Source organism: Corapipo altera, unplaced genomic scaffold (genome assembly GCF_003945725.1).
Source record: "Corapipo altera isolate COAL_440 unplaced genomic scaffold, ASM394572v1 92, whole genome shotgun sequence".
Lineage (NCBI taxonomy): Eukaryota > Metazoa > Chordata > Aves > Passeriformes > Pipridae > Corapipo > Corapipo altera.
The window spans coordinates 337,638-356,376 of NW_020884994.1; the positions used below are offsets into that span (position 1 = coordinate 337,638).

The 18,739-nt window shown below is 50.8% G+C and overlaps 2 protein-coding genes across 6 annotated transcripts in view; both read left to right on the forward strand.

Annotated features, from left to right (window-relative positions):
- Window positions 1-3,549: 3,549 nt before the first annotated feature.
- PTAFR (platelet activating factor receptor) lies at window positions 3,550-13,018 on the forward strand. Of its 3 annotated transcripts, none has more exons than XM_027666530.1 (3): window positions 3,550-3,827; window positions 4,585-4,768; window positions 9,474-13,018. In XM_027666530.1, the coding sequence occupies exon 3, from the start codon at window positions 9,532-9,534 to the stop codon at window positions 10,594-10,596; it is 1,065 nt and encodes a 354-aa protein (XP_027522331.1). In that variant the 5' UTR covers window positions 3,550-3,827; window positions 4,585-4,768; window positions 9,474-9,531; the 3' UTR covers window positions 10,597-13,018. The 3 variants fall into 3 exon arrangements, with proteins under 3 accessions (XP_027522331.1, XP_027522333.1, XP_027522332.1); XM_027666532.1 differs by having other exon boundaries at window positions 3,550-3,793; XM_027666531.1 differs by lacking the exon at window positions 3,550-3,827 and adding an exon at window positions 3,862-3,931.
- A 1,379-nt stretch (window positions 13,019-14,397) lies between these two features.
- Window positions 14,398-18,739, forward strand: part of EYA3 (EYA transcriptional coactivator and phosphatase 3) — a 55,762-nt gene continuing 51,420 nt past the window's right edge. For all 3 annotated transcript variants that reach the window (XM_027666498.1, XM_027666496.1, XM_027666500.1), the window contains exon 1: window positions 14,398-14,476. The gene's annotated coding sequence lies outside the window, so the exon portion shown is untranslated. The remainder of the gene's footprint in view (window positions 14,477-18,739) is intronic.

Below are 18,739 nucleotides of genomic sequence, written 5' to 3' on the forward strand. Positions count from 1 at the left end.
GCCTTGCTGGTGTCTCTGCTTGCAGCAGGGACCTGGCGGGCTGGGGTCTCCAACTGGGCTGGGACAGGTGCTCTGTGACCCCAAGGTAGGACACTCCTTTCCCGTCTGCTTGCTCTCTCAGGCCTTCTCCACCCCCGCTCCACAGGCTCCTTCTGTGGCTGGGTATCTGAAAACATAGGCTGGCTCCACGTCCCCCACGGATCGCTGAGCCATGGCATCTCAGGCAGCTCCAGGGGCTTCAGAGCCTCCTCATCCTCCCGATCTGGGTGTGGGAAGACACTCCTTGTTCCCATGCCCAGCAAGCAGAGGTGAGGTGTATCGCAATGGCATGAGTCAGGTGTGTGCTGCTGGTGCTTTTGGGGCTGTGGGGAGGGGAATTGCCCTCATCTGGGTCCTGTCCAACCCCTGGGTGGCAACAACAGCCTTGGCTTTGCTTGGACACTTGAAGTGAGGTGAGGAGCCCTGCCTGGACCTTCCTCCTGAGAGGAGGAGGAGGCAATGCTCAGAGCCTCTTGAGCAGACCAGGTCCTCATCCCGCTGGGTGGGGGACAGGGCTGGTAGCCGTGGCAGGAGGCATCTCCTGCAGCCGGGAGCAGTGTCCCAGCTGTGGCAGCTCAGCCAGGGCACGGCTTTCACCTCCAGCAGAGCTGTGACAGCCTGGGGCTGCAGCACACAAATCCCAACGTGGTGGCCTGTGAGCTCACCCCTCTGCTCAGTGCAGCAGGGCTGGGCTTGGGAACCAAAACCAGCTGGAGGCTGCCCTGCTCCCAGCAGTGACATTCCCTGCCAGTCCAGGCAATCCCAGTGGCACAGCCAGTGGCAGAAGCCATGCCCTGCCTTGGCAGTGTCCGAGGGCTCCCAGCGAGTGCTGCTGAGTGGCTCCCCCCAGGAGGGGCTCCTGGCCAATGGGTTGTTGTGCTTCCCAGCTAAGCAAGCCCAGCTCTGGGGCACATACCTGCAGGGTTGGTGACAAGGTGGGGACATACTGTGCTCTGCTCTGAAATGCTCATGGCATTTCAGAGTTTATTTGCTCAGAGTTTATTTAGTATTTCTTTCCTGCAACAAGCTAGAGGAAATTTTGCAGAGGGTGTGAAGTGAGTAGTGGGAACTCACAGACAGTTATGCTCAGCACCAGCTCAGCAGCTGCTGTGGCTCCAAAGGAACTTTATGCTCTTCCAGAGACCTATCCTGGCAATCAAGAACACGTGCTGGGGACTGGGACCAGCAGGGACCAGGCTCATCTGTGTGTTGGTCCTGCACCACCCAGCTCTGAGCCTGGTGGCAGCAGCTGGTGCTGTCACAAGCTCCATGTTGGTATTTCATCTTGTCCTTGTTTGCTGCTTGTGTCACTACCAGGGCAGTCACAGACCCATCAGCTGAGCTGCTGCTCCTGCATTTGCACTCTTCGGAGAGCTCTTCTCCACTAATGCAGCATGGCTTGTTCTCAGGAAGCAAGATCTGGATATTTGCTTATAATACTGTATTTTCAAAACCAAGAGAGTTTCTGATCCCTGCAAAATTTACATGTGCTCATCCAAAGCAAATATTTTCCTAATGAGCTCCATCTAAGAGAAAACGACCCCAAGGACACATGCCAGAGGCAGGCAGTGTGTACAGAGAGGCAGTGGGCATCTGCCACGGCAGAGCGCTGCCATGAGAGTGCTGCAGGGTGCCAGACCCATGGGTAACAGCCACCGCCCACCAGCCAGCCTGCATGGAGTTATCCCAGGACAGTGGTGTTTGGAACAGCTGCTCCAGGATACAGCATCCTGGTACAACAATTTGGAGGACCATCAGTGCTCCTTAGCAGCACCTATGGGAATCAGTTAGAGAAGCTTATTTATTTTTTATTAAGTTGCAAGTTGGCTTGATGAAAGTGAAGGCATATTCAAGATTTTTTTTCTTAACTCAACCTTGCATGGCCATCAGAGCTGACAACCACTGTGTGCATCTTCTGAGCAGGAAGAGCAGGAAATAGCGGCGGGCACAGGGCAGTGAGGCTGCCAGGAGTGCTGAAAGAGCCTCCACTAACAAAATGCATCTTAATCTTGGATTCAAAGTTACACTCTCGGAAATGGGCAGCAGTGCCAGGAGAGCAGGGGAAGAGGGTCCCCAGGTGGGAAGGGAGCAAAAGGGAAGAGCTGGCTGTGGGCACTGTATGGGGGCAATGGGACCTGTCAGTGCAGAATGGGCACGCTACAGGGCTGAGCAGAGGAAGGATGAAGATTTCTGAGGGCTCATCCTCAGCCCAAAAGCCTCCAGGTTTTCATTTCCTCTAAGGGCTGGGCTGTGGCAGGACAGCAAGCCAAGCTTTGTTTGATTGTTGCTACAGCCCCTGTAAGCACTCCTCTTGCCTCCAGACTTCACTGGCTGCTCTACCCAGAGACATGGGCTGGCTGCCAGCCAAGCTCCTTAGTGTGCCCTTGTTTGGTTTTTAATTTAAGCTTCCAGAAGGAGCCTTAAGGGCACAGCTGGGGCTCTGCCTTGTCCATGAAGGGTCAGGCTCCTCTGTCTATCCTTAGAGCAGCTGATGGGAAGGAGGGAGGATGGCAGGTGGCAGAGGGGAGGAGCCAGGCTGCCTGCAACCTCCATTCCAGCACAGCTCTGAAGCATCACTGCAGGAGCCTCAGCTCACCCTTCAGCTCACCCTGACATGGCCTGACAGAGACAGAGCCTGGCTGTCCCCTGCTCCACATGCCAGCCCCACATGCAGCCCACCCTGCTGAGGCAGGGCAGAGATGGGGTTCCCATCCCATGCTGTTGCTACGGGGCTCTCTTGCACTGGAGGGGTTTGGGTCCCACTCTGCTCAGGGGGCTTCCAAGCCCCTTGGCCACCCCATGCTGTTATTGTAGGGGACAAGGGTGACTCCACAGCAGCTCAGGCATGTCCAGCTGTGGTGCCAGCTGTGATTACCATGGACATCTGGTTGTTTTGGAGGTCTCCGTGAGCAGACTCTGGAGCAGCAGGACCTGCAGCAATTTGCAGAGCACTTGCACATGTCCTGCCCATCTGGAGCTCACCTGGGGCTGCTGGGGGCTGCCAAGCCCCTGGGTGCACGCCTGGCTCTGCTCCCCCGGGGCGCTGTGCTGAAGGGCATGCTGGGTGTTTCCCTCTGTAGAGGCTCTGGGAAAGATCACCTGCACCCTCTAGAGAAGAGCCAAGGAAGAGCTGATCCAGGCAAAGAAGCCCAGACTGGTGCTGGGGCTTTGGCTGCCCCTGGCTGGGGACATTCAGGCACCAGCAGTGGATGGTGGGTGGGTTCTGGCAGGGTGCCAGCTGCCTTGGTGCTGTGCAGCCCATAACCTTGGGATGCCTGAGGCCAGTGAGCCAAAAGCCAGTGCAGAGCAGCACTGCTGCTGTCCATCTTGGCCCCTCTGTTGGTGCCCCATCTCTTCTGCTGATGAGGAGGTTGCCTATCCCAGCTTGGAACCAGGTGTCACTAGCCCAATGACAAAAGAGTGACATGAAGTCACAGAGTCTGTGCAAGCTCCTGGCTCTTGGAGAAGTTTGGCTGGTGTCCTCACTGCTGTGGCTTAGGGCACACGACCCTCAGCCTATCCCTGAGGCTCCCAGGAGACCCACACCACAGGGGTCTCTGGTGTCCTCCCAGCATGGACGTGGCCAGGGCCTTCTGTGGGATGTTTGCCATAGCTGGTGTTTCCTGAGAAGAGCCAGGGGAGCTCTTCCCAACCTTCCCAGAGGAGCTCCTGTGTGGACTGGCCTCTTCTGCCTCTGCTTGGGCCCATGCCCTTCCTCAGCAGCCTTGTGGCAGACTCGGACACCCCTGTGCTGGTGATGGACTCTGTGGCTCTGTGGCTCTGTTGGGGTGTGTTCCACAGCGACCCCGGGCACCAGAGTCTGGGCTCTGGTTCCTGTGGGTGTGTCAGGTGTGAGGTTTTTGCTCTGAGCTCACATCTGTGCTGTGTGCAGGTACAAGAGCACTGTCTGCCTGGAGGGCAGGTTAACCATCCCCAAGGGAGCTACAGCCTGGGATTTATGGCTTGGCTGGGACACAGGTGCAGCTTTGCTTGTCACTGGTGCACCCTGAGCACCCCACCAACTGCACCTCCACGCTGAGTGAGCTCCAGGCTGCTACATGTAATGGTGACCATGATGCAAGTGTATGGGACAGATGAGGATCTGCCCAGCTGTGGTGTCCCAGTGTCTGCTGAAAGCCCCTGAGATAAAAGGAGGCTTGTGATGGCTGAAGTCTCTGGGTCTGAGTAGCCCCAACACAATTGTGACAGAGACTGCTGGGAAATGAGTCTGTCCATGGGATATATGAGTCTCCTTTCTCTTCCTTTCCTGGAAGTTATTAAGTGAAAGCTCTTCTGGCATTCATCTGTTTGGAAGGACGACGGTCAAATGCTGTCTAATCCCAAATCTAACCAGGGACACAGAGTAGATTCCTATTCTGCCTTTAGAGGAAAATCACAACTTTGCCCTCTTTCATAACCAGAGATACTCTAAGGAAAAAGCCTTAAGGACTCTCCAGACCTCTGCTGTGGTTAGTTGCCTTTCCTCTAGAGTTATTTTATTTCTCATTTCCTTTGAGCTGATGTCACACATTTCCTCTTCTCTAGTGACTCTGCAGTCATGCTGCAGTTGCTTGCATTCCGGTGTCCTGTTCTTGAGAGCTGCCTGTGTGGTGAGTGTCCAGCCCCAGGGCAGGGAAAATAACCCCTGGGAGACGGAGCATCCTCAGTGAAACACCCACCACTACTCAGGCTGCAGATGGACATATTGTGCTGAATCTTTTCAACCGTGGTAAGCAGAAAATATACCTTATTAGTACTATTCCTCTGGGATATACTTTTGCTGATGGCATAGCTTGCTTGCAGCCATGAGCCAGTAAATATTTACTGGGAGAGTATGGTCCATGGGAGAGTCTGTAGACTGGGAGCAGGGCTGGCGGTTGCCCCAGCCATGCTCTGCTGTGCAGCTGGTTCCTTCCATCTCCTGGCCTGCATCAGTAGAGCTGATGGTACAGCCCACCTGGGGTTACTGGCTGGTGCACTGTGGGCAAGGCAGTGGCTTGGGCTGGAGGTGTCAGGGGCTTTGATCATGGGGCAGCAGAGGACACGAGCCACAGCCTACACCCTGCCCGTGGTGCCTGCTCGCCCTTCCACTGGCACAGAGGGTACAAATGTGCTTCAGAGAAAGGGAACTGCTTCAACAGGATAGGCTGAGTGAGAGCCCCTGCACAGTGTTCCAGAGCCCAGGGCTCAGGGCATTCACAGGTATATGGGAGACATGAGCTCAGGTTCCTCAGCCTGAAGAGGGAAGTGGGCATTGAGTAAATTTGGTGGGGAATGATGCCATGTTCCCTTCTAGCTGTGCTTGGTACGACACCTCGCTTGGATCATGAGAAGGGAAGAACACCTCTCTTGTGATTCCCTGGCATTGGCACAGCACAGCCTGCTAATGCAAAGACAGATGAGCTCTACCAGATGCTACTGGGGCCAGATGGCAGTGCCTTTGCCAGAGATTTCAGCAGACTGGAAGCAGTCATAGAGCACGTCACCACACTCACCTCTCCAGGTCAGAGTGCAGCCCTGTGGCTCAAGCCCACCTTCAATGCAGGGCTGTGCCATGGAGGGGACGTGCAGGTTCTCTCTCCCTTCCACCCTGTGCTAAACCTGGCAGCTGGTGGGCAGCCTGGAGATCCCACCAGTAAAGTTCACCAGGGTTCCTGGGCAAAGTTTGGAGGCTGCCCTGCCATTGTGCAACATCAGAAATGGGTGGGTGGGTAGTGCCCCGGGGCACTGTCTGAAGGGACTTTGTGAACAGCAGCTGTGCCCACCTATTGGATGTGAACACTCCTCTCCTCCTCATGAATCCTGCTAGAGAGAAGCATGGGGTTTTTCCCCACTTCTTCTATACTCAGGTCTGGTGCCACTGCAATAGAGCACCTTCCATTGCAAAGATCCCACCCCAAAGCACCAGAACTATTCTGCTGATGTTGCAGATAGTCACAGCAGTGGGTTTATGATGCAGATTTGGGGAAAAAAAAAAAAAAAAAAAGGAGTTCTCTAATGATCTTAGATAATTAGAACTTCTTGGAGTTTTTTTCTAATGTCAGACTAGCATAGCAAACATAACACTCCCCACTAGTTTCTCTTGCCCCTGCACAGTCTCACTGCTTCCCTCAATGTCCGTATTTGCCCGGTGCCCTCTTGAGCTGAGATGCAAATCCTCCCACCTGGCACGTGCCCTCACTGGACCTGGTGCCTCAGAGGGTGGCAGAGCTGGACTGAGACTCAGACATTGATACAAGGCCGTGTTGTGACAATTAACACTTCTCATGCATAGATAAGGGTGTGCAAAATGATCCCTGAGATGACCAGAGGACTTGCCTTGTGTCCTGCATGAACCCAAGGAGAACGCAGGACAGACTGTGGGCCTCTGCCTGCTCTGGATCCCCTCCACAGGGCAGCAGTGAGTGACATGTTACTCCCCAGGGATGTGCCAGACTGCGAACACCCTGAGGTGTCACAGCCCAGACCATCCTCCTGGCCACCACCACCTGAATCCTCTACTGCCCTTTAGAGAGCAGAGAGTTCTCAGCAGGGTGGCAGAGACTGAGGTGAGCAAGGACAAATACATGAGTCACCTGAGGCCAACTACCAGTATGGCCACGGCTGCTTGCCAATTCCCATGGACAATGGCTGGAAGATTGAGTTTAAGGACACTCAGCCCCCAGTGCTGCCCAGCATGCAGCCGTCTGGGAAGGTCCAAGCCTGTAGTTGTCACGTCCTTAGGGGACCTGTGAGGAGTGAGGAGGGACAGACCCCTCAGGAAGATGACTGCTGCCTTCCTCTCCCAACGCCTGGAGAGCAGTACCAAGGGCTTGCAGTTTTCTGGAGAAAGGGAGAGTGAGCTCAAGCTTCAACTGACTTCCCCATTTTCAGCGGAAAATTGCAAAAGTCCGAATGTGTAAATGAGGAACAACAGCACATGAGCATACAGGGGGACTTTGCCCACAGAGGGTGGGATGGGAGTTCCTGGGACCGTCTGCTGCTGGGGAGGATCCACAAAGTTCTGAGACAGGAGGGTGCCTGTTCAGGAGCAGCAAGTCTTTGGAGAAAAGCCTGTTGTCCATGGGGCTGGTGGAGTTGAGGCGAGCCCAGTGCAATGAGCAGCACCCAGCACTCCCAGCATAAGTCACACCAGTTTAGGCTTTGTGACTGGTGGTAGAGTTTACTCACTCTCAAGGAAAACCACCGTGTTCTGCAAATTCGGTTAAAACCTCAGCAGATTCAGCCCCAGCCTCACTGGGTGTCTCCCACTGCTCTCCCTGCAGTGGCCACTTGTCTTGCCATGAAGAGACAGAGAGAGAAAAACAAGCAGTTCTGCAGGATCATGTCATGGAGAGTCAAGCACCTGCTCAGCATCACACAGGGTGCTGGAGTCAGGAACAGGTTGTGTGTCCTCCAGATGGTAGAAGCAGCAGGTTGAAGTATACAAGGGATTAGATGGGATTCACGTAAAACTGATACAGGAACATGTACAGTATTGAGAGTCCCTTCCAACTCAGCATATTCTGTGATTTTGTAATTTCGTGACTGAGGATGCAGAAATTTGATACAGCATCATAGAATCACAGAACAGTTTGAGTTGGAAGGGACCTTAAAGCTCATCTCATTCCACCCCTGCCGTGGGCAGGGACATCTTCCACTAGACCAGGTTGCTTCAAGGCCCGTCCAACCAGGCCTTGGACACTTCCAGAGATGGACTGACTGATGTGCCCAAACTGTAGGCAAGATGTGAAGAAATCACCACTGAGATGGGGACTAGTAATATCAAAACCCTGAAGGTGTCTCTTTAGGGACAGTGTTTGCCAGCAGCCTTACATGGAAGTGCAGAATTGCTGCTGCTGCCCCTGGCATCTGATGAAGAAACGGGACTGGGGAAGGGAGCCAGGTTTGATGACAACTTGAATTCAAAATGATGATAGAAAACAGCCAAGATTTTAAGTGTGATATCCTAAGGTTAGAATTGACAATGTACCACAAAACATACCTGTTAGGATCAGGGACTCATCTTTTACGTCACTCACTGACTACAACAACTGAGAGGTCTGGTGGCCTATGAAGGGGATGTCGGGTGCCTGCAGTGCCTGAAGCTGAGGAAAGAAACAAGTGTGAGCAGGAAAACGTCAGAAAACAACAAACAGGGGGACTGGAAACTGCCCTACACCCAGCACGTTTGCTGAGGACACAGAGCTGGGACGAGTGGGCAGCCCTGGGCTGCCATTTAGCCAGACCTGGGCAGGCTGGAGAGGAACCTAATGAAGTTCAACAGTGGCAAGTGCAGGGTCCTGTGCTTGGGGAGGAATAACCCCATGTAACAGTACCTGCTGGGGATGATCTGCTGGACAGCAGCTCTGAGAGAAAGACCTGGGGGTCCTGGTGGACTCCCAGGAGCCAGCAGTGTGCCTCATGGCCAGGAAGGCCAATGATGTCCTGGGGTGCATGAGGAAGAGTGTAGCCAGCGGGTTGAGGGAGGTGATCCTGCCCTCTACTCAGCCCTAGTGAGGCCACATCTGGAGTGCTGTGTCCTGTTCTGGGCTCCTCAGTCCAGAACTGGACTCCTCAAGAGAGACATGGAGTTCCTGGAAAGGGTCCAGCAGAGGATGAGAGAGCTGATGCTGTTCAGCCTTGACAAGAGATGACTGAGAGGGGACCTCATCAATGTGTATCAGTATCTGAAGGGAGGGTGTCATGAGAACAGGGCCAGACTTTTTTCAGTGGTGCCCAGTGATAGCACATGGACACAGGGCACAAACTGAAACACAGGAATATGAGAAAACTTCACAGCTGTGAGGGTGTCAGAGCCCTGGAACAGGCTGCCCAGAGAGGCTGTGGATTCTCCTTCCCTGGAGATATTCAAACTCCATCTGGACACCATCCTGCACAACCTGCTCTGGGGCAACCTGCTTTAGCAGGGGTTGGACCAGATGAACTCCAGAGGTCTTTTCCAACTCTAAATATTCTGGCATTCTATGAGATATTTTTACCAGATATTGTTTCATGTCTGAAATTTCTAGTTTAAAATAAACAAGCTAAAAAGTATCAAGAACCATGGCAGGGCGGAGGGGAGGTGTGGGGAGAATGGGACACAGGGATAGGATGTCACAGAAAACGTTTGACTATAGTAAAAGATTAGGAAGCTTGAGACAAAACAGAGTAACAGATGATTTGATCTAAGAACTCATGCAAAAAAGTCTTTTGAGATTAGAGGTGAGTGACCTGAGATCTCACTGCAGCAAACAATGCTGGATGAAGACACAGAGGCTCACATGGTGTAGAAATGGGATAAAGAGAGGACCAAGGGGACAGGACAGGTGTCTGTGGCTGGAACCAAGGCATCAGCAGAACTCCTGTGGTCACAGACAACTTAAAATTGAAGGTAGGGGTTGGCTTAGCAATGATGCCAAACAATCAACTTGTTTTATGCCTTCTATTTTTAGGTAAGAAGAAAAGCTATAGCAGGAAACTGTGCTTCAGACGTGCCCACACAGCACTACAATGTCTGGAAAGGGCAAAGGTGGTGTGGAAGGCAGTGCTGACTCCTTCATTTTGTGCCACATAGACTCTGAGTTTCGCTACAACCTCTTCACTGTTTTCTACAGCATCATTTTCATTCTGGGCTTTGTTGCCAACTGCTACGTTCTCTGGATTTTCAGCCATATTTACCCTACCAAGAAACTCAATGAAATCAAAATATTCATGATAAACCTGACAGTAGCTGACTTGCTTTTCTTGGTCACGATGCCAATGTGGATTGTTTACTACCACCACCGTGGAGACTGGATCATGCCTGAGTTCCTCTGCAATGTGGCTGGCTGTTTATTTTTTGTTAACACTTACTCTTCTGTTGCCTTTCTGATGGTCATCACATACAATCGTTACCAAGCTGTGACTAATCCTATTAAAGCTTCCCAGCTGACCACACAGAGAAGGGGTATCTACCTATCAGCAGCTATCTGGATCATAATAGTGGGTAGCTCTTTGTATTACCTTTTTGACAATAATACTAATCAAGAGGAGATCAACTCGAAGAATTTCACCCGGTGCTTTGAGCGCTATGACACTTCTAGTGGGGTTTCAGCTGTTCTCACGATTCACGTCATCATCTGCGTCCTCTTCTATATCATTTTCCTTTTTATACTGGGCTGGAACATTGTCATTATCAGGACCCTGTTCTCCAAGTCGGTGCATCCACGAAAGAGCGCTCATGTCAAGCAAAGGGCCCTCTGGATGGTGTGCACAGTGCTGGCTGTGTTTATCATAAGCTTTGTGCCCCATCACATCGTGGACCTGCCCTGGACCCTGACTGTTCTGGAGCAGTGGAAGAAGGAAAACTGCCAGCTGCGCCAACAGCTCAATGATGCTCACCAGGTGACTTTGTGCCTCTTGAGTACAAACTGTGTGTTGGATCCGATCATCTACTGCTTCCTCACCAAGAAGTTCCAGAAGCATCTTTCAGAAAACCTGAAAAGCATGAAAGGGAGTCGCAAGTGCTCCAGACAAACCACGGACACGGTGATTGAGGGCACCATTCACCAAGAGGATGCCATTAGGATCTGTTAGAACCACTCAGCCTGTTTTGATTGCAGATGGAGAGGTGTGAATTGGTCACTCATCTTTTCTCAGGAAGAGGCACCAAGGGACAAAACAAAAGATGAGGATTTTACATATTTTTTTTCCCATTAGACTGAAGAATGGATGCTCATTTCTTCTATACACACGCAGCTGGCAGAACTGGAACCTGTGGTTATCTGGCAGGAAAGCACCTTCTATCTGGGCTGGTGTTCTCATGGGTGCTGAGAACAGCACAGTCAATCTGCTTTTACATAAAAGAAACGTGTCACTGAGCTCTGCAGTGAGCAGCTAGAAGCCGAGTGCATCAGAATTATCCATTGTCCAGACAGAACCATCCCTGCTCTTCTGCCTGCCCAGCCCTCACGATGGATCCAGTATCAGAGCTGTAAGGGACTTCTAAAACACCTGGAAGAACAGGTTGAGCTTTGAGTGTCATCGGGTGACTTTTCTAAGCAGCTTACATGGTCCTACAAAGAGAGTCTGAGCTGAAGAAGCTCTTGAGTGGCTGGAAGAGACTAGTCCATGGAGTTCCTCAAATGCTGTCAGAGGAAATCTGCACCTCTGATCCCTTCTTACCAACTCACATCGTCTGCTGGGATCCAAACTTTAGAGATATCTGGGAGTAGCTATTATGAACCTTTGCTTCCAGATCTTGAGTCAGTCAAGTTGGGAAGGGAAGGAAGAGAAATTGGCAGTGCCTCAGCACCCCCCCACAGATCAGCATTAGTGCCAAAGGGCACTGTGGTCTGCCCTGGCTTCTTGTGTGACAGCAGAACTGGCCAGCCAGTGGTCTCGTGCACTCAGTTTACTAATTCTTGACTGACTGCAGTGTCTGTAGACACACAGTCTCGCTTAGGAGACTCCAAATAACCAAAGGTTACTGTCAGCATGGGCATTACGATAAGAAAAAAAAAATCTTAAAATGCATTAGTATCTTTGTGCTTATTTATTTAAGTTAGGGTTGTAGCCATTACATTATTCCTTCCCCCAGCCCTTCCAGTTCTGCTCCAAAGAAATGAAGCTGGCTAGTTCTTGATTTCCTACAGCAAGTGAGGTTTTACATCAGGTCATGGCCACTTTCTGATAAATCAGTGCTGAGCAGTGGTACAGGACACTTGACAGACACATAATTCACAGGCTCCAACAGCACTGGAGACCCCTCACCCAGGGCTGGCTGCAGTCCATTGGGGCCCAGGGCAAAGTGGTTTTCCACGAGTGCTGAGTTCTGTTACCAGTCATGAGACACTTGGGATTCCTTTTCTGACCCAAATTGCTCAATCTAGCACAGGAAATTGGGCAGGGAAGGGAACTTGCTTGTTTTCACAACAGTTTTTGGTTCCCTAAACTACTTAGTCTGTTGATGACAGGAAGGGTGTATCTGACCTGTGACACCAATTCTTCCTGTGCTTGACAGTGGCCTTCCCACACCCACCCGAGCACGGCAAAGGTAAGCTCAAGTCTTTCCAAAGACAGGACCAATGTTGTACTGCTTTGCTTTTATTCAGTGGAGATATGGGTCCTTCAGTCATATCCTTTGGAGCTTGTCAGGCAGATTTTGTCCTTTCTTGTGTGAATGAGCAAAAGAACTAATATGTTTATTTTTCTAAAAGGCCATTGCAAGGGACACCCTGCATTCCAGGCCCAGTGCCAGACAAAGGAAAGAGTCTGATCACAATGAGAATGCATCTCCCTCATAGTTCTGGGCTCTGCTCCAGTAATGGCCACCCATAACAAACAACTGCCAGCACCTCGTCCTGTCCCTCAACAATGTTCAGAGATGTGCCCTGAATCTGCAGAGCCAGAGAACACAGCAAGGAAGCAACTTTTGTAATTTAAAAGCCTAAGTCTGACTTGCTGGAGGAATCTGCCTCCCTTTCTGCCTTGCTCTGTTGGCACGTTCTGGCTGAGGAGCTCTGTGGGTGTCAGATGAGGGGACCTCTCCATTGTCCCCCTTGGTCCCTATGCCATAGTGGAGCTCTCATTTCACAGACCTTAAAGCACTGAACCGATGGAATTGCCACTCTTGGAGGAAACGGAAAGGAATTTTGCGTGGAGACCAAATGCATGATCTTCTTTGGATTCTTGGAAAGTTTGCAGCAGAATTTACAGTTTAGCTCCTCACTGTGGGTACCTACGGGCTTTACTTCACACCAGGGCAGTGTGGGCTGGGGAACCAATGAAGACTTGCATCTAAGGAAAAGGGTAAAGGGAGGGAAAAGCCCAGAGGTCACTTCAGGACGAGATGTTGTAGTAATTAATCAGTAACAATGTGCTTCTAAAAACCAGGCTGAGCTGCTACTTCTGTTCCTGGAATTACTTTCATGGTTCTACCGCAATGTTGCATTACTCTGCTCTACTTTGCAATTAAATGGATCCTCAAAAGTTCTTTTAAATAAAGTGTGTTCCTCAAGTGTTTTGCCCCTTAACTTTTTCCCACCTTCTCATCTTTCTGTATTTATACTTGAGGGAAAAGCCTTGGTACCACACTGACACAGCTTCAATGTGACATTTTTTGTGTTTGTTTTTTTTTTTTTTAAATCACCACATGAACTCTTGGGAGAGGTGAAATTAAAGGCTCAGCAAGTTTTTACCTGCTAAAAGGGGAAAGAAATTATTTCAGAGAGGAAACAACTTCTGAAAAACCTGCTAGAGCTCTCCAAAATGAAACCAGACAAAACCTCCTGAACGCTCTGACCTGCACGAGAAATTTATAGACACACCCCATTGTGTGGCAGTGATGTGACAAACTATTTTTATGTGTTAGGCTTGCACGGCCAGGTTGTGGTAGGGGGGAGGTGGAGGGGAGGCTGCTGGGGTGGCTTCTGTAAGAAGCTGCCAGGAGCTTTCCCTGTGTCCAGTGAGGCCAAAGTCACCAGGCTCCAAGGTGGAACCCACTGCTGGCCCACACTGAGCCCATCAGTGATGGTGGGAGCAGCCATAATAAGAAGGAAAAACAGTTAATAATTAATAGTTGATAATGAAGAAGGAAAAACAGTTCTTGCACAGAAGCAATTGGCAGTCAAAGAGGAGCGAGAGTGTGTGAGAGCCCTCCAGAGCCCAACACCAGTGGGGAAGGAGGGGAGGAGGTGCTGAGATGCTTCATGTGCTGGGGCAGGCACAGCTGCCCGCGGAGGTCAGTGGGGGTGCAGAGATCCCCCCGCAGCCCGGGAGGAGCCCCACGGAGCAGGGGATGCCCAAAGGAAGCGGTGACAACGCCGGAGCAGGTTCGCTGGCAGGACTTGAGGCGCCGTGGAGGACCCAGACTGGAGCTCCTGTTCCTGAAGGACTGAGCCCGTGGGAAGGACCCGCGCTGGGGAGGGGACAGTGTGAGGAGTCCTGTCCCGGAGCGGGAAGGAGTGGCGGGGACAGCGTGTGATGGACTGACCCTGCACCTCCCGGGGCAGGAGGGAGAGAATCGGGAATACAGCTGAGTCCGGGAGGCAGGGAGATGTTTTAGGATTTGGTTTCATTTCTCATTACCCTACTCTTAATTTCTCTGGCGATAAATTAAACCGATTCCCCCAGCCGGGTCTTGTTGGCCCGTGCCGGTGCCGGGTGAGGAATCTCTCCTGCCCTGCTCTCGCCCCACGAGCCTTTCGTTCTGTTTTCTCTCTCCTGCCCGGCCGAGGAAGGCGGTGATGGAACAGCTTCGGGGGTACCCGGACGGGATGAACCCTCCACACTCAAACACCCCGGGAAAGCCCCAGCCCTGGGTCGGTCCTGGGGCCGCAGCGACGGCCCCGACAGGGCCCCGCCCGGGCGGTGACGCCACTGCCGGCGCCGCGCACTGTTCCTGCGCGGGCGGGAGCGCGGGCCCCGCTGCCATGTCCGCTGCGGGCCCCGGGCCCGGCTCCGGAGCCACCTCTCGGTAAGGGCCGGCCCGGCCCCCGGGCGTGCAGCCCCCGGTGCTGCTCCCCGGCTCGGGCCGGGACCGGCGGGCCGGGGCCGCTCGGCCGCGGAGGCGCGGGCGGCGGGGCCGACGCGTGTGCTCGGTCTGTGCCCCTGCCCCGGCGGAGCGCGGCCCGAGGGGCCGGGGCAGGGCCGGTGGCGCGGGGCTGGACCGCGGGCTCGTCGCCCCCGAGCCCGGCGGGGTATGCCCGGAGACGGGCGGGAGGGGCGGGGGGCACTGCCCGGCTGCCGGGGCTCGCTCGGGCGCGGAGGAGCGGCCGTAGGGGGCCGGGGATCGGCCGGCCCCGGGACGTGCCCAGGGCTCCCGGGGCGGCCTCACCGGGCACGGCTCACCCGCACCGCCCTGGGGTGGGTTCAGCCGCTCGCGCTATGCGGGTGAGCCCAAGAGGATGTTTGGGTTGGGCAGTGCCATGGTCAGTTGGGCTTCGCAAGTGAGGTTGGATCCACATCGGCTCTGCTGGATGCTCCTGGTTCTGGGAATGCTGTGCAGAGTTGCTGGAGCTTTTGTGTGCAGCCAGCTCCAGCACAGAATGCCTTGTTAGTTTGGTTGCTATACTGCACGTTGTGGCCGAATGGTTTTGCAGACTAGAGGTAGTCCTTCATGGAACGTAGCTGTAGCAATTCTGATGGAGCATCGTACAAAAGAGTCGTGATGGACTTGGCTTTCAGTATGGAGCTAGCTCTGCTTCTGTGATGCACTCAATCTGTAGTGTGGTAACCTCCAACTGATAATTAAAAGTCAAGATACTGATTAAGATAAGATTTTTATGATTATCATTATCTACCACTTGTTTGTTTTCCTTCAGTTTTGTCTGTTGTGGATTATCTTAAACTCCTGAAGCTGAATAAGATAGAGTTTGTTGAGAATCACAATTCACGTGCCTCAGGTCACTGGTTTCATAATAAGCTACCCTTAAAAAAGCATGAAGATAGTGGTTTCCTCAACCTACAGACCTGTTGGACTGAACCTACTCTGTTTGGGGATTTTCCTTTTCACCTCATGGTGCAATCCTTTTTACTTGCACACTTTGCTATCCAGTTTTTGCGCCTCAAGGGTACCTGCAGGTACCGTCTCCCTGCTCTGTGTTTGAAAGGTCACTGAAGCTTGAAGTCCTTGCAGTTTCCAAGCCATTGCAATTCCTGCACAGTGCCTGCCTGCAGCTTTTGTATTCCTCTCAGCTCTTCCTGCAGCCTCAGCAGCAGTTACAGCACCTGGGTGACTGTGTATTGTTGGGTTGTGCAACAGGTGTGATAGAAAAATTGTTGCTTTTCAATCATTTGGATTAAAAGCTGTCACAGATGTATGCAATAGATGTAGTAATTCCTGAGTTATTGGTGACTTTGGAAGGATTTGTAACTTCTCAAAACTTTGCCCATGTAAATATCCAGATGTTGGATGAATTTTGAGTTGAATATGTCAGAAGACACTTTATAAATGGGTTTGCTTGTGTTGTGTGAATGGGTTTGAGCCCCTCTGCTGCAGATTAACCTACCATTTTTAAGGTCTGTGTACTGAAGGGTGGTTATAGATGGCTAAACATAAAACTAGATAAAATATACTGAAATATTTTATTGAATGAAAAGTCGGGCAAGTAATGTGTTCCTGTGTGCAAGTCATGCTGTACATGGAGGCACTGAAGGCAGATAGTATGTCTCTGGGACAGGAGTAACTCCATGCCTGGACTCTCAGTTAGCAGGGGTAGGATTATTTTTTTCTCTCCCCACATATCTCTTCTCTGTTTTCCCTGAAAGCTGCTCTTAGAAAATGGATGTTTGATAAAACTTGCATTGGGTCTGCAAAACCCTGTGGTTGGAAAAGGAGCTGTCAGAATGGAGATGTGCGGAAACTTCTGAGCCTGAAATGGAATTGTGACAGGACTTAACAAATATCCTTGCACCAAGCAGCATCTACAGACCACCCACCTCCAGAGAGCATCTTGCAGGAGCTCCAGAGTGGTTTTGTCCCCTATGCTATGACCAGTGGCACTCACTGGTTAGTCAGGAAGGTCTTTTTCAGCTTTTTCTTGCTTCGTCTGACCTATAATTTATTCTCTTTCTTTCATCCTAATTTGTCTGGAATTTTTTTCCTTTATTTGGTTAAAGGGCAGCAAATCAGCATCTCTTCTACAGTGTTCTCTGGTGGCCCTCTCTAGCAGTGATTCTGGGATTTAGGTCACTTGGATACCTGAGGGGAGTAACTTCAAATCCTTTATCCTTGCAGCCACCTCCAAAGTGTCAGTGAAGGTGGTGCTACAGAGGCTCAGATCTCCTCCTGATGCCTTATGTAGCCTGATGTTCAGGAGGGTGCTGTGACAGCAGGGCCTCTTCAGGGTATGGTGTCACTGTGATTCACACCAGTCGCTGCCCTGTCTTTTCCAGGTTGTCACCACTCAGTCCTGTAACTGAACAAGCCTACTGGAAAACAAGCCTTGTATTTCAAAAAATAATCTAGGATTGAGATGGAGCTGACTAGGAGCTCTTTCCATCTCTTAAATAAACTTCTGTTTGGGTTAAGGGTGTGGCTAGCTTAATTTCAGAGGTGATGGAACAGTTCAGTTCTGCAGAACATGGGTCTCTCCTGAGTTGAGACTTGACCATGGAGCTATTCTTGCATCCCAGGAGCTTCATTCTGTGTCTTGAAATGTGTGTTTGTGTTTGAATACTGACAGTGCTGTTTCTCTTAGGGTCATCAGCTGGAACATCACTTAAAGCATGTGGCAGCTTTAAACCTTCGGTGATGGTTTCTATTTCTGTACAGATTGTCCTATCATGTGTAATTCAATTTCTGAGATTTTACTTATCAGTCTCATACTAATGTCTTTTCTGTGACAGTTTTTTTTTCCTATTCTGTTTGAAAGAGCTTGAGAAATTCTTCCTTAAATATGACCAATTTTAGATGATTGGGGTAGAAGAATGCATATTCAGGACCAAGTTCACTTTAAAAAGCAGGTGATTAATTATTCTTCAGAGCAGAAAAGAACGTAGCAGCTGTTTTCAAAACCACTTGGAAGTATTCTGGGTAGAAAACGTGAGTTTCTGTTCTTCAGATTCCCTCATGCTGCTCTTTTGGTAAAGGCATAATTGTTCTCATCTACCTATTGGGGAGAACACTGTCACAGAATACAACTCTGTTGGTTCAGGGCTTTGAAATGTCACATACAAGTCTGGTCCCGTTTACAATATATCTGTTCTTTGTTCCATACGTTTAAAATAGCTCTTGAAATTTCAGAAGCTGTTGCCTTGACTATTCTGTGTGTTTTAAATCCCCATTTCCTGTTGATCCAGAACTTTTGGGGTATAGGAAGGGGAGCTGGCCTTTCTAGAAGATAAAGGGATTAAAAAATTACGAGGGCCCTCTTTTTCTTCATTAGCTTGGCTGTTATTCTGGAGAAGTACAAAAACACATGAGATTTAATTTTTGTTTTTCTACTTTTTTTGTGGTATGTGTGGGCGTGCGGGGGTTTGGTTGTTTGGTTGTTTTGTAGGGTTGTTTTTGTTTGTTTGTTTGGTTTTGTTTTGTTGTCTTTTTTTTTCTTATCCAGTAGTTCGCTCACATGCCAAGCCTTAAAAAATAAAAGAAGTTATGAAATACTCACTCTTACCTGACCTGAGGAAAGCCTGAAAGTCCCCATGAGTCAATGGTAGCACTGCTGGAGGCAGTTTACAAGGTAGCAAAAGTAATTCTAGTAATTCAGTGAATTATTAATCTGTGTGATAGCCATCCAACACCTAAAGAATTATGCTGAATAAAAACCAGCACCAAGTTGTCATGTGAGTTTGTCTTATGAATGAAATTACTTTTTTGTGGCTGAGGTTATAAAAAACCAAATACAATTGGTCTTTACTGAGAGTGTTAATTCTTGCTGAACTACTGGCAGAGTCCAGTGTATGTCATGCAGCTTCTTTCTCCAATGAGGGAAGTAAAAAGCAGACTAGTGTTTGGCAGACTAGGCCTAAGTCAGAGATGACAGCCCTTTGGGAAAGGTCTTGATATTGACAGATTTTGGAGCTAAAAGGCAGCAGAAAATGCTGTGAGCTGTTCTTTCCCAAAGGTTTCCTGGTCTGCATGGTGAGCAAGAAGACACTCATTCCTTGTGCTGTTGTTCAGCTTGAAGGCGTATGTCACCCTCTGGTTCTGCCCAAACTTCAGTCTGTTCCTCACCGGCCCAGAGCCCCCTGGGGATGGGCCCTTGGTCACAGGTGACAGCCCTGAGGGCTGTGG

Excerpts from the sequence above, each read along its gene's own strand:
- PTAFR (XM_027666530.1), top strand. The coding sequence starts at position 9,532 with ATGTCTGGAAAGGGCAAAGGTGGTGTGGAAGGCAGTGCTGACTCCTTC.